The following is a 14477-nucleotide window of genomic DNA, read 5'->3' as shown; positions in this document are numbered from 1 at the left end:
GAAGGGGGAAGCAGGGGAAAGAAAAATGCAGGTGTGCAGTGCTCATTTATATACAAAGGCTTTATTTTTTAAAAAAAGGATGGAGTATGAGAACAATGCAAGTCCTACCGTAGACATACCACACAGAAAGGCTGACGAGTAAGCAGCGTGCAGCAGGGATCGTGCCTCCCCTGGCAGGGAGGGGCGGAACACCCTGCCTGCACGGACATAGTCCAGGAACAGTCACAACAAGGCAGACAGGTGCTCCGAGGAACGTTTGTAAACCTAGAACATGGCAATAACAAATAAAGGCCACAGGGGACAACAGCGTTGTGGTCCAAGACAAACCCCTCTAGAGTGCTAGTAATCGTCGTTAGTTACTTCTGATCTCCATTATCATTTGTCTACAGGAAAAACAAAACCGCCCCACTTTAAGGTCAATTTTTTCACTTCTATACTCCGCATCACAATCTGCAGGATTAGGCAACTTAAAATAATAGATAAGCTGGGGGAAATTCTTCTTCCCCTCAGCCAAATACTGAAGCAGCTCCCTAGGCATCCTGCCCTTCACCTGACACACGCCTTTCTCTTCATTCCCTTTTGCCCCATTGCTTGTGGGCAAAGGTAGTATTGTACAAAGTAGCCAAAAATAGAACGATGGCATTACTGACAGTAAAAAAAGCAGTGTCTGATACTGGTATATAAATCAATGTTTTGTGTTCCACTAATAAAAGTTTCAGTTATTTGCAATTAACCTTAAGCGCGATTAAATGAACTTATGCTATACTCCTAAAATGTTCTGCGTATTTTCAGATCTTGTTTCTTAACATTTCTAACTTTTGTTTGATAAGAAAATGGTTGCAAAATACTTCAAAAGAATTTCCTACAATGCTAATTAGGAGTCTGCTGTAAGTTTATGCTGGGAAAAAGTGTTTAAAAAGTACTTTCATTTCAAATAGAGAAAGAAAAGAATATAAAGCCAAAAGATATTTATAGTACTATTTACAAGTCTATTACTAAATTCACATTTGTGCTTTATTAAACAAACTCCAATATGAAAAGTATTTTTAAGCAACCCATAAGTATTAATGGTTAATAAATTTGACAAATTGATTTTAACCCAGTAAAAACACCCTATATTTAGCTTAAAAAAAATTTTTCAAAGAAATTTTAAAAATTCGGCTCTGCTAGAAAACGTAGCATTTCAGAAGAGGTAGGAAAATGAAGAATAAAAGCACAAAAGGCAACAAAAATCCAGGTGTGTTCCCAGTGAGAAAGCTTTTCCTTGGCAAGGTACGAAAGTTTCAAGGTAGTATCTTCCAGCACTTATACAAAATCAGTTTTTGAAAAATTATAGGAAGGTCTTTGAAAGCTTCCCACTCAGCTGGAGTAAAATTCTTCACTAAAAGTTATTACCAGCAAAAAATAGAGGAACTAAAATACTTGATTATTCCAGGACCACAGCAAAAGTAAAGTTTGACAACTGGCTTTTGCTTATTCTGTACACTTTAAAAATATGGCTCTGCAGTTTTATTTGTGTCATTGTAGCTGATCGTGATGTCTACTTATGTCACATTTTTTTGATTCTTTCAAAAAAGCATTTTCAACTCGTAGTTTTTCAGTCTCCTGTAAAACAGAAAAAACATGGGTGTATTAAGGAAATTATACTCACTTATTTCATATTTAGAAATAAGTGGTATCTACACTTGCTCAAGTGTTTTATACATTATGTACTTGAGGAAATAAAATGGGGTGATTCTTGTCTGGGGCCTGTGAGGAGACAGGCCAGCCATGACCTACACAACTGCATAAAATCAGAGGAACCTATTAGTCTCCGACAGCAGGGCAAGAATTTTAGTTTTTATTCTCAAAGCTTAGCTCTCTTCTATGTCAGGCCATTACTTCAATCCGTATTCCACTCTGCCACTTACCTCAGTAAGTTTAGCGTAATCTTTCTTCAGTTTCACAAGATACTGAATCTTCTGGTTTAGGTTTTGATGCCCAAGTAATTTCCCATTCTCCTCGGCGAGAGAGTCAACTTGCTTCCTCAGCAAGTCCATTTCCTGTAATTAACAAATACGTTGTGTACCTCTTAACTGTAGCCCCTCCTTCTCTTTTCAGAAGAAATAGCTTCTATTAGAACTATTAACATACTAACATTTAAGTTTGTTATATGATGCAAGAGTTGGTTCATTCGGGAAATACATATTTGTTTTATGTCTCCTTAGGTACTACATCAGATACCTCTAAAGGGCAAAAGCATCATTTGATTTGTACTACGAATTGCAACAGTGATTTCTGTACCCAGTTCCGCTAGTGCAGGAAACAGCGTCACAAATATAACTACACTGCAAGACAAAACCTTTTCAGAGGCAGTCTTTGATGGCTAATTAATTCAGAATACTGTCCAATTAGCAACAGCTCTACCTCTGCTGAATAAGATTCTAAAGACAACAAAAAATTATACATATAGAACCTTTCCAATTCTGTCTCTCTCTTCATATGTTTCCTCCAGTTTTGATCTAATTTCTTCTTTTTCATGGAATGCTTTCAGCTCCAATGCTCTTGTTCGTTCCATCTCCAGAGTCATTTCAAGACAAGTATTCTCTTTGATTTTGAGGGTATTTTTGGTGTCTTCTAATCTGCCAATATAAAAGCATCATATAATATTAAAAAACAACATAAATGGCATACAACTGAATTAGTAAGTCATCCTTGGACATGTAGGCAGACTCTTCTAAAAATACCCTTTTAAGACAATTTATTTTCCCTAGAATTCAGTGCTAACAGAAGGAAAAATTACATTCTGCGTCACAGCTCTCGAGTTTGATACAATATCTTAACTAGACAGTGTTTTGGAGTTGCTCTTCTTTTTGGGAAGTATGCTGTTTCCATACGAGTCCACTCAGGGAAGAAAACAGAAGCTTCACCTACAAGAACACGATGAATTCATCTAAGGCATGTAAATTTGCCAGATCAAATCGGCTGCTCTTCAAATTTCCCCTAAATTGCTTGTTTGTACATGGCTTTTCCCCAATAGCCTTGTTGCTCAGAAACATCTCTGAACGGCTCAGAGATGGTCTGAGCTTGTTTGGCCGGATAACAGAAGGACCACCACTTTGGATAGATGTCTCGTCTGCTGAAAATGTTTTAATTTTATCAGGCTCACAGAATATTAAACTGTGCCGCCAAACTTAGCAGCCTGTCTACTGATTATATGAACTTTAGTAATTTTGCATATCTATTCAACTGTTGCATAAATTAAAATATTTTTGTCATCAGTTGTGTTTCACTGAAGCCTGGTGTTTAAGACCTACTGTATGAAAACAGTATTCATTTGTTGCATTTGTCAAGACATTTTCTTGATGACAAAAGAATCTTTTTTGTCTTTGTGCATTATTAGTTTGTATGAGACATTGTAACACTGTTACAAAGTGTATTTCAGAGACCAGACAGGTATGAAAAACCAATGCATTGAATAGCAAAATAACCCCTAATCAAGACTAAGGTTTCTGGAAAACTTAGTCTAAATTACTTTGAAATGACCGTGTTCATAAAAACTATCTTCATCCTTAAAAGAAGTTACTTGCATAGAAAGCATTCCATTAAATGTAAATAACTGAAATATTAGGAGATTCAGCTGCTATGAGTCCCTGAAGCAATACAGATTAGGAAAAGAATAACAGGAGCAACATTTTCAAACTAATTTTCATCTACTAATTCAGTATTTTATTTCTTGAATACTATCCATCCAAGGTGCAAGACACTTGAATTTCGAGGACTGCTTGCACAATAGTGCAAAGACAATCTAGGAATCCTCTAACAATAAACAGTTTTCATTATTCAAGCTGAAGTGCAAAAAATAAAACAAATAGCATAAAAAAAAGCAAAGAATTAGATTAAGTTTAAAATTATAAAGTATTTACTACTTTAATATTTCAATTTAATTTGAAAAGGAATGTGCCTAGAAGTCACTGCATATAAAAGAATTCAAAACATAGATAATTTTAAACAATTCAAAATGTCCCTTCCAATTTAAGTTTTTCTATGGTTCCACCTATTTCAGAGTATTTGATATAATGCTACCCTTTTAGAAAATATAGTAATAGGTGCTACTACCACCTACTGATGAGAAAGAGTTAGAACTCAATGTGTTTTGGGGAACTGTAAACAACATTTCTGAACTACATCTTTTATAGTTTCAGATCTTGGACTTCTATTGCTTAAATATACCTTTTTGGTATTGAGTTGAATACAAGTCTCCAGCTCAATGAACAATATTAAACTTACTCTGCTTTGATTTTCAGCATCTCCTCCATTGCTTTATTCTGTAAGAGGTCAAAATATTAGTTACATTCATAATGTTTAATATACATACCCACATATATATATATGCAAAATTATTTGTCACTTAACTGATGCCAAGTATCTCATTCCAGATCCTACCAAAATCATCCTACTGCCCAGTAACTCACATCTCTAACAATCACTATAAGCTCATCTCTTTGCTATATGCATGTATTCCCAATTTTGTGCCAGCACAAATGACCCACAGCAATATCTCTGCCCATTCATACACAGCAGAGCTCTGGCAGGGAGTTCTTCTGTCTGGGAGATCTGTGGCAACCTCCGTTGCGACATAAACTTCCCTTTGGCAGAGCCTTGACATAGCAAGTGACGCAGTCTTCACTTTCCAGCTCTGTGGAGATGAGTCAGATTTAGTGATCTGAATCTGGTTTTACTTATTGTGTGATCTGACACCCAGTTCACTGGTGTTAGACCAAGACAGAAACCTTAAAAGGTAAGTATCAGGCTCTGTATCTGTTAGAATTCACTAGAAATCAGTGTTTGTTTCACTGGCATGAAACAGAAGAAAACATGTTAATATTTCATAGCAGGGAACTAGCAACTGACTGCTACATGAAAAGGGTGATATACCTTGGCCAGTCGTTCTGCAGCAATCTCCTCCTCTTTTTCTTTGAGGTACTGAACATCAGGATGTTTCTGATCACTAGGAAATCCAAGAATGAGGAAAGTTTCTCAGAGTAAACCAGTTGTAAAAACATCTTACCCAGATTAAACCAGTAAATGTCTGTAGTTGTCTTGACACGTTCATACCCAGAATACTGAAGATCACGAAACAACTCTGAAAGGGTTTAAACTTTTATATTCCAAGAACGTCACATTTTCCTTTGTTAGAGTACAGAGAAACTAATGTTTTAATGAAAACAATTAAAAATGTAGTAACTATGCAAATGTATGTTAGACAGCTTTGGGATCGAGGTAAACGTTTTATTAGTTCATGATGTTCATGTGCCTATAGACTGCAGAAAGCAATTCCTTCCTACAAGATCTTTGCTCTGTGGTCTTGCCAAGTTAAGAAGGTAAAACATTTTTGCATTCAGAATACTTGGAAACTTTTTATTTTGTTAGTTTTTAATAAACATGACATTGGATGGAAGTATGCAAACACCATAAAATTAAAATAACCCTCAAACCAACACACCATTGGGACCACTTCATTCTTGTAGTATACCATAAGGGAAGAACTTCATTGATTAACAGTTATTGTAATTTGACGCAATTATAAAAGATCACTATCTTCAGTAACTTAAAATCTTTGTCAACATACCTAGCTAGGATGATTTATTTTTCATATCTGGTATAAACAGCCTCAGTCTGAGAAAGTAAGTATATGTATGAGTGGGTGGTTTTTTTGTTAATGTTAATTAAATGCCAGCTTAAAAAGTCTAACAACTTCTGAGAAGTAAAATGAAAATAATTTATTTTCCTTGTTAAATTTTGGTACCACCCACTTCCAAAATCCACCCAAATTCATCTAGCTTATAAATGGTTGGACAAAACTGCAACATGCTTTGTTTACTTTTTCTCAGTGGATACTTACATGAACTTTAAAACCTCCAAGTTTAGAATCATTGATTATCCTTGAGCCTTTCAAATTCCAGTACTGGTCAGCCTGTACCAGCTCCAAAGTAGTGAACTGAGCCTGCTCCAGCTTAGCATTACAGAGGCGAAGGCTGACCTTTCCTGTACAGCTTGCTCTTCCCTGCCCTAACACTAAATACCAAAAGAGAGCAGGCACTTGGTCTCATTTTGTATTCTCAAACATCCTCCAATGCAGTCCAAGATCCTCACATCTCATGACTTTGTCACGTGTGACACCAATGATCAAATCATCTCACTCTCTAACACTGGGCCACACAAAAGATTACTAACTGTAGCTGCTATCAGCTGCTCCCATAATATACGAGGCATGTGTGTGTTGTGAATATCCCCACCTGAGATATCTAAACCTGATTTTTCAGAGAGCATGCAATATACTACTAGCCTTCAGTCTATTCAAACCACAACTCCTATCAACTAACAGCAGCTGGGAATTGTTAACGCTTATCCAAATTATATCCCAAGGTCCCAAGTTGGGAATCTAGCAAATGAGGAACATAAAAGTAATGCTTTTCTGTGGAAAAATTGGGTCCAAGTAACCTACTCCATAAACTGTGTGAAAAACAAAGCCACAGAATCCAGTTTTCCACGGCAAGGTAACTCCTTCTTGTTTTTCTGATATTCCCATTTCAATTCACAACACACTTTCAAATGTCTGTCGCAAACAAAGCAGAAGGCCCCAGAGACAACATCATCATTCAGTATCCCACTTGATCTGTCCCACCCAGTAGGCCTTCTGCACAGAGTGTTTTCCACAAATGAGTCCCTTCATAATTGAAGATTACTGTATAATACATATAATGCGAGGACAAATTGGAGTTGCACAGACACCTGCAATTTACAGCATCTTCTAATTGGAATACTTAATTTTGCAAATTTAATAGTGCTCTTTTACATTAAATACTTACCTTACCAAAAAGTCAGTTCTAAAACTGACAACACTGATACTTCATTAAATAGAGATAAAAATTCTGGATTTTTTTTTTTTTTTTTTTTTGTTACATATTTAATAGGCAAGAAAAGATTAACTCCTACCTAGCATTAAGTTACTGTTTACTAAATTGCCCCTTAAAAATGAATTGTCATTAAATAAATATCAACAGAATTATTTGCTGCCAGTTCAGATTTCTTTTCACAAGATGTAAAACAACAGATTATTTAATTCTTTACAAAATTGAAAACAAAAACCAAAAAAGGTAAGCCATGAAACAAAATGTTTTCTGTCCAAAACTAAGCTGTACAGATTACAGTTCGAACCACACCTCAGGATATCTCCAATCTGAGGTATACAGCAGCATACCATCTTTTCAGAGGAAGTTCATTCCTTACCCTCAAAAACACAAGGTGGAGAACTGGTTCCATTTATGTCTATGTTAAAACTTGTGTTGAATTCATTTGGACATTTCCCATCTACTGCATCCATAACTGCACAAGTGATATGGCAATATATAATACACAGCAATGGCTACGCATGTAATTATTTTACATTCTATTTACATTTCCTTTATAAAACTTTGCTGTATTTAATTTGTGATTTAAAGGCAATAAAGTTTACAAGCCAGTAAACAATTTTCATAGAAAAGGCTGAGTCAATCTCTAATTATATAAACAATATGTAAGATTGTATTTCAAATAAAAACTGTAAATTTATCTTACTTAACTGCTTCAAGTTAAGACAGGTTTTTCTTGTTTATTTTACTTTACCTGTTCTTGCTTAGTCTCTGAGCTTCTACAAGGCTCTGTAAATTCCTGTTGTTCTCCACCAATATCTGCATTTCCAGACGCAAGTTCTCCAACTCATTTAATTGTTCCTAAGCAAGTGAAATTGGAAACATTTTATTTGAAGACCAAATTGCAATTCCTGTTTTCATTTCCAGTTGAACATGTTTCTGAGTAAAATAGAAGACAAAGCCATTTCTCAGAAAACAAGCACAGTTCTCTGGCAAAGATCTGCATCACCTTTCCATTTACCGTTTCATTAGAAACTGGATTTAGAGTAAGTCAGAACAGTTTCATCAGCAAAAATGATGTTACAATTTGATATTCATGAACAGGAAACAACTCAGTCCTTGGGAAAATGAGATATATGGACATCTCAAGCAAGTTGTCACCATTTGTTACCAGCCTAGCTAAAGAGAAGACCAAGAACTGCCTTCCTGCTTTAATGGACAGACTACTAAGCAGAGCTCATTAAAAATCTGAACTCTGTATTCTGTCTTATTTTAACCTTACAAATTGCCTGTAAAGATTAACTCATAGTACCTTCAGCCTTAGAATTTCATCATTTTTAACTCTTCGTTCTTCATTCAGTTCATGTACGAGGTGCTCCAGATTTATTGCAGATGCCCTCCGATCAGCTATTTCTTGCTCATGAGTTTCCAAGAGCTTTGCTAAATTCACATCGAAGTTAGGGGGAGTTTTTGGACACTGGCAAGTTAAGAGAAACAAAACCCACAAATTATTAGCAAAGAACTGTTTCCTCTATGTATTGGTTACATGTTTTAATACTTAATTGGAGACATACGTTAATAAGTTCCTGGCAGACAAATCATCAATAATACATTTAAGTTACAAACAAGGTGAATGGGATTTGACCACTGTCAATATATTGTCATTTCTGGTCCCAGCCTGAAGCCATGCTGTAAACTTTTAGTCCTTTTCAATGACTTTTAACAGTCATTACGATGAAAATGTTTCTCTCACAAATGCCATACCTGGGGAAATGTTATTGAAGATGAGTCCACAAAGCAATCTATTTGCTTCATTTTTAATTCATATTCATTCTTTGTCTTCTCCAGTTCTTCTGTCATTCTGTCCAGCTATTAGAAACCCCAATTAGAATTAAATTAGCTCACAATACACACAAAATATTAAAGAAAACAGCAGCCATATCTCTATTTTGAGCAAGCTTAAGTACACCACGTTATTTTAGATTACCTTAGACTTCACTTCAATAATTGTTTTCTATATTTACCTTATAACTATTAATCATTCAATAGTTGCATGTAACAAGCATCTTTTGAAAGCATATATACCCTGTATACTGTGTAGTTAATCTGCATTTTGTTCTTGTTGTTGGTATTTGCTTTTTTTTTTTTGCCTTGCTAACACAATCTACCTTTCAAAGGGCTTGCTAGCACAGAAAAACTATCATGAACTTTGTTGGCAAACATTACTGGTTCAAAACATGATTTGATACAAACAAAGATATTACTGGTATAGATTTAATTGGTTTCCTCAAACAGAATATGCTAAGGTGACAAAAGGACTCTTCTTTCCAAAATAACTTATCCTTAGTTTTTGCCAACACAAATATGTTACTTAGCATTATGACAGTTGTGACAGCTAGAGCTAAAATTTGGACATAGGCTTAACATAGCTATCTGGTCTGCAAAAGCTCCAAATCACTCTCAGACTGTGTAATGTATAAAGCTCAACAATTATCTCCACTACATAATGATATAGTTTGTGGGTAAGTGTTAAGCAGAGGAAGAAGTAATCCCCTAGGTTACGCTGCTTATAACCTCAGGTTGCTCTGTTGTTATAGGTACTGATAATTTAACTCTGCTTTCAGAGTAAACATTTTTGTGATCTCTAGACACCATTTCCAAAGTTATCTAGCCTTTGTTCAGAAGCTTTTGAACTACTGCTTTGCTTTTACAGAAAGGAGCATTGCTCTTCACCAAGAATACTGCTTACAAGATGCTCTAAAATTACAAGTAAAACCTTTTCCAGAAGCTACAATTAACCACAGCTCCCTCCCAAGGAGCTAATTATGAGAAGAATTTCCTTGTTTTACCTGTTCCCTGAGTTCCTGGATTAGAGCTTCTTTCTTTGTTACGTCTTCCTGCACACACTGAAGCAATGAATCATGTTTCTTAGAGGCCTCAGTCAGTCTTCTCAGCTGATCAATGGTATGATGCAAGTCTTCACACAGAAGGTCTCTCTATTTTAAGTCATTGGATGAGTAAACAAAGAAATATTAAAGTTATTAGTCTAAAGCAGTTGTTTCAAGATGTTTTGTCATTGTTGCTAAGATTGCTAACAGCTACAAGCATCTCCCTTTTCCCTCCACTTTTTCATTATGAATTGTAGCAAGCATTCATCTATAAATTTCTTATTTTAGCATGTTTTCCATATCCATTGTCTTGGTTGCAGAAAAAAAATGAGAACTTTCCTACAGTATAGGTACAGTTAGATACTTGTGGGAGATATTTGGAATCAATCACTGTTTTAGTGTATAACGTATACTTAAAGAGATACAATTCTTTAAATAAGAAACCAGAAAAGAATGTATAGATTTTAATCCATGCTAAATTAGCGATTACAGATTTTTAGTGCACTGCTATTCTATAGATACCTCTGGATTTATTCTAGGATCTAGACTCCCACCCCATCTGATAGGGCATCATACCTACACAAGGCATGTTAACCTAAAGGAGAAACAGTGCTTAGTATTTTAAATGCCACCTTGGATTAGTTGTTTTTGTCCAGTCAAGAAAGCATGAAGGAAATTAGTAACTGATGTACAAAGTCAAAGAAGGAGAAACACTGTGATTTTATCAGGAGCCAGTTACGCCCAAGGATAACAGTGTAATAAGAATTGTTGCTTCAGTTAAAAAAAACAAACCCCAAAACCAGAAAGTGATCCATTTGGTAGGCAACTCAGTTTAGGATTCCAGAATGTCAAATTTAGATATCATTATTAATGAAGATAGTCTGTTTATTAAACATAGTGGAAATATATTTAAGAATGCCTTTTGAGAAGCAAGCACTACTCTGAAAGACTTTATTGGTGCTATATGATTGGACTAAGCATATGTAATGTGACAGATGATCTTATAGAAATTACTTGTAAGGAGAGGCTGGTGGTTTTGACTGATGGACACGTTCACCAAAATAATGGTGAGAGCAGTAACAGGAAAGACAAAGTTAAAAAAGAAAGATACAATTTTAAAAAGCAAAACAGCAGTTGAATCAACCATGCATCCTAGATCTGTTTCCAGCAGGTGGAGCTTTCAGTTAAAATTATGAGTAAAGAGAAGATATTACTGAATATAGTAGCAGTGGGGGAAGACATTATATTAAACATAATATAGTTTTCTACCTATGTTAATTTCTCAGCTGCATCATCTAATGTTGCCATTAAATTCAGCTGATGACTCCTTAGTGGCCTTAACAAAATTAAACCAGGCTTTTAGCATAGGTTTTTATGAAGTAGCTTATAAAGTATTTATGTCAAGTAATGTGATGATTTAACAGAATGTCAGGTATATCATGAAAAATTCTTTAAGAACAGCTTAACTAGCTTTAGTTTGAACTAAAATGAGGTTAAGTTTTACACAAGTATTTTAAGCAAAACCACATCCAATTGGTCTGTTGAACAAATAATCAAAATATACCAACATTGATGTTTTTACCTCAATGTTATCAGCTATTTGTCTTCTTTCCAAGGCTTCCCTCAGTTCTTCAATCTTCTTTTCCTGATCCTCTATGATGCCTTTGCTTTCTTCTTTTGCAGCCAGAACAAGATTATACTTGCACTATGAAAAGGATTAAATTAAATTTTAGAATATTTTAGGAAAACATGTTACCAAAGAAAGTTGGCAAACATAATACAAATAAATGTATATCACAAATCTTATTATGACAGCTACAGATGTGTAAAGTCTCATCAGTGTCAGTGACTAAAATCAGAACAATATATCATACTTCCTAAATTGTACAAACTGTGTTATTAGAAATGAGTTGTTAGAACAATGGAAAAAGATTAATTTAATAGTATTAACCAACCACAGTACATATTAACCACTAAAACCACTATTGAAAAAAACCTGATAACGATATGTAGAAATCTGTCTCATCAACATTTTGTCTGTAGGACCTTTTGAATTCATAGTTCATACATATACAGTATCTAAAGCATTCTGTGGGTTGCTCTATCAGTTTGCAAACCAGACCTATTTTAATAAAGAGGATGCATCATATTTATTCATAGTTATTCAAATACAGAGTTTTAGTTCTTTATACTTATGTTTTCAGATGTAGAACATAGTAATAGCAACATAAAAATTCAATCCCTCAAAAATTTACAAGTCAGCTTCAATTGTTGAGGTCTTAAATTGCCAATTTCTGGGAAAATCTAAGTGTGACTGTCAGCGGAGTGTAGTTTACAGGATGTGAATAGGTCCCTTTAGAGACACTGCTCTTTACCCACGATGTGGAAAGAGTTCAGTTTTCAAGACAGCCTTAGGCATAAAATGTTCAGAAGATTTCAACATGTCAAAACAAAGAAGTTTCCTTCTAAAATGCTACAGTAAGTTACGCTGTTTGAGACCCATGATAAGACATGTCATTGCCTTCCATTTCTGAAAAACTATACCATGTCCTTCAAAATGACAGAACATACATTTATATCCTCGAGCTCTCTTGTCAGCCCATCTATGGACTCAGTTTTATGATTAATTGAAGACCTCAGCTCCTGGATCTGTCTCATCAGGTCAGTTACAACTTCCTGCAACACAAAAAAGTTAATCCTGATAAAATATATATAATATATATATAATGTATTACTGGACTTTCTTTGGTGTATAATTTGTCAATCCCAAATTTCAAACAGCCATTTGAAAATGAGGCCTCAATATGAACATGTAAAGGAGTAACAGGAAATTTGTTGTTAAATCATTGGCTTTTGTTCTAAGCACTTACATAAAGAATTAAATAACCTGCTGTATTCATTAGAAGAGAAGACTAGCCCTCTGATTTTAGTCTCAGGCTGTAATGGGTTTCGAATAGAGAATAGGAGTACTATAGTTTAAGGTTACATTTTTTTGTAATGGAAAAAGGCACATTCAAGAAACGCCACTGCACTGACAATACCAGATTATTCTGACCTTATACACGTCAAATTTCTGGTTTTAGCATGGAAAAAGCAAGACTTATCAGTGCATCATGCTGGATAGTAAACACACTATGTGATTTCTTATGCCTTTTTTTACATACAGCATAAATGCTTGTACTATGGGAACTTTTGCTATTTAAGCTTTCAGAACACCAGAGCAGTCTTTTCATGTAAAAGTGCTTTGATTTTCTTAATAAAGATTCCCACAGTCACATTCTTACATCACCTTTCTTACCTTTTCTATTAGCCCATTACAACATGACACTGACTGGAAGGCCCTATTAATCATCGGGGGAATTATGCATCGTTTATGCATTGAATGTTTTGTCCAGTAGACAACTTTACCTTGGGGTTTTTTTTTTTTTGTTTAACCTTCAGTTATCTTGTGTTTTCTCTGAATGCATACCAGTTTCCTACTATCCTGCAAACTCCATACCAGTAAAAGGTAGGATTTATTTTACCTAGATACACAGCCAGGATTGCCTAGAATCACAGAATTATTAAGTATCATAGAAAGGCTCTGGGCTTTCAACTCTACTACAGAACGTAGTTACCTGCAAAACTGGGTATCATTAACAGAAATAAGCCCAAACCTTATCCGCATCATTTGTCTTCTTCAAAGAAACAATAAACTCTTCAGCAGCAGCCAGTGCCTGTTCCAATTTCTGCAGTTTTGCTTCCTAGAAGAAATAATTATTGTGAAGGAAAGACTTAATTATTTGAAGTATGTTTTGTAAAGCACAAAGCCATGAAAAAAAATGGAAGGAATTAAGTTATTTACCTTACCAGAAAAATTAAGCAGTAGCTTAACAAAACAATCTGAAACTTGAGAACTCTACATTTATTTTGCTGGTAATCTACACAACAGTCAGTTCACCAATAAAATTGCTATTAATACACAAGAAAATCCAAGAACACACGATTTAGTCATTCGGTTCTGCTGTTGTACCTGCTGCTCACACTGTGTCACCATTTCAGAGGATGGTTTCTCCACCTGTGCTTTTTCAAGTACTTTCAAGAGCTCCCTGGGGAAGAAAACAGATTTCTATTTAGAAATATAATTAGAACATGAGAGCTTTAACAAGAATCAAGTCATATAAGTTTATTCTTATTTGCACTTAATTTTTTTGAAGAGTTCTTTAACTATCACCTTCTCAGTGCTATACAAAAGACTAATAGTTTAGTTACTAGCCATACACTGCTATCAGTAGTAGAACTTTATCTTTGACGTGAAGAACTATACTTGTAATGAAATTACATTTGTCATGTTAATTGAATACATGAAAATGAGGTGTTGTTCTAAGCTGGATAAAATAAAAAAGCCCATTATGTAATTATCTCCACCCAACTGGGGAAAAACACCTCTACAAATAGGATCCCCATCTGAATACAAAACCTAGCATAGGACAAAACCAATGAAGTCAGATGAAAATAATCCCCACCAATAATTAAAACTTACTTTGAATTGTTTTCTTTGTCTTTTTGTAATTGTAATGTTAGTTTTTCATTATGTTCTTTTTCTGTTTTCAGGAGTTTCAAAAGGTTCTAGAATATCAAAATATATGTTGTTATAACAAGTTACAATATAAGGTCTTCAGAATAATTTAAACCAAAATAAAAATCAACAAACTCC

The 14477-nt window shown here is 34.8% G+C and overlaps 1 protein-coding gene across 1 annotated transcript in view; it reads right to left on the bottom strand.

Annotated features, from left to right (window-relative positions):
* Positions 1 to 1518: 1518 nt before the first annotated feature.
* KIF15 (kinesin family member 15) overlaps positions 1519 to 14477 on the bottom strand; it is a 36246-nt gene continuing 23287 nt past the window's right edge. Inside the window, exons 22-35 of the mRNA XM_009290504.2 lie at positions 14304 to 14389; positions 13794 to 13869; positions 13438 to 13524; positions 12353 to 12457; positions 11364 to 11486; positions 9743 to 9889; positions 8658 to 8762; positions 8206 to 8370; positions 7648 to 7754; positions 4918 to 4990; positions 4270 to 4307; positions 2456 to 2621; positions 1911 to 2042; positions 1519 to 1605 (exon numbers count right to left, since the gene is read on the bottom strand). Coding sequence (XP_009288779.2) covers positions 1519 to 1605; positions 1911 to 2042; positions 2456 to 2621; positions 4270 to 4307; positions 4918 to 4990; positions 7648 to 7754; positions 8206 to 8370; positions 8658 to 8762; positions 9743 to 9889; positions 11364 to 11486; positions 12353 to 12457; positions 13438 to 13524; positions 13794 to 13869; positions 14304 to 14389 — 1497 coding nt within the window. The remainder of the gene's footprint in view (positions 1606 to 1910; positions 2043 to 2455; positions 2622 to 4269; positions 4308 to 4917; positions 4991 to 7647; positions 7755 to 8205; positions 8371 to 8657; positions 8763 to 9742; positions 9890 to 11363; positions 11487 to 12352; positions 12458 to 13437; positions 13525 to 13793; positions 13870 to 14303; positions 14390 to 14477) is intronic.

The sequence above is a fragment of the Aptenodytes forsteri genome, unplaced genomic scaffold, assembly GCF_000699145.1.
Source record: "Aptenodytes forsteri isolate BGI_AS27 unplaced genomic scaffold, ASM69914v1 Scaffold426, whole genome shotgun sequence".
NCBI lineage: Eukaryota > Metazoa > Chordata > Aves > Sphenisciformes > Spheniscidae > Aptenodytes > Aptenodytes forsteri.
This window is presented reverse-complemented; position numbering and strand designations above follow the sequence as displayed.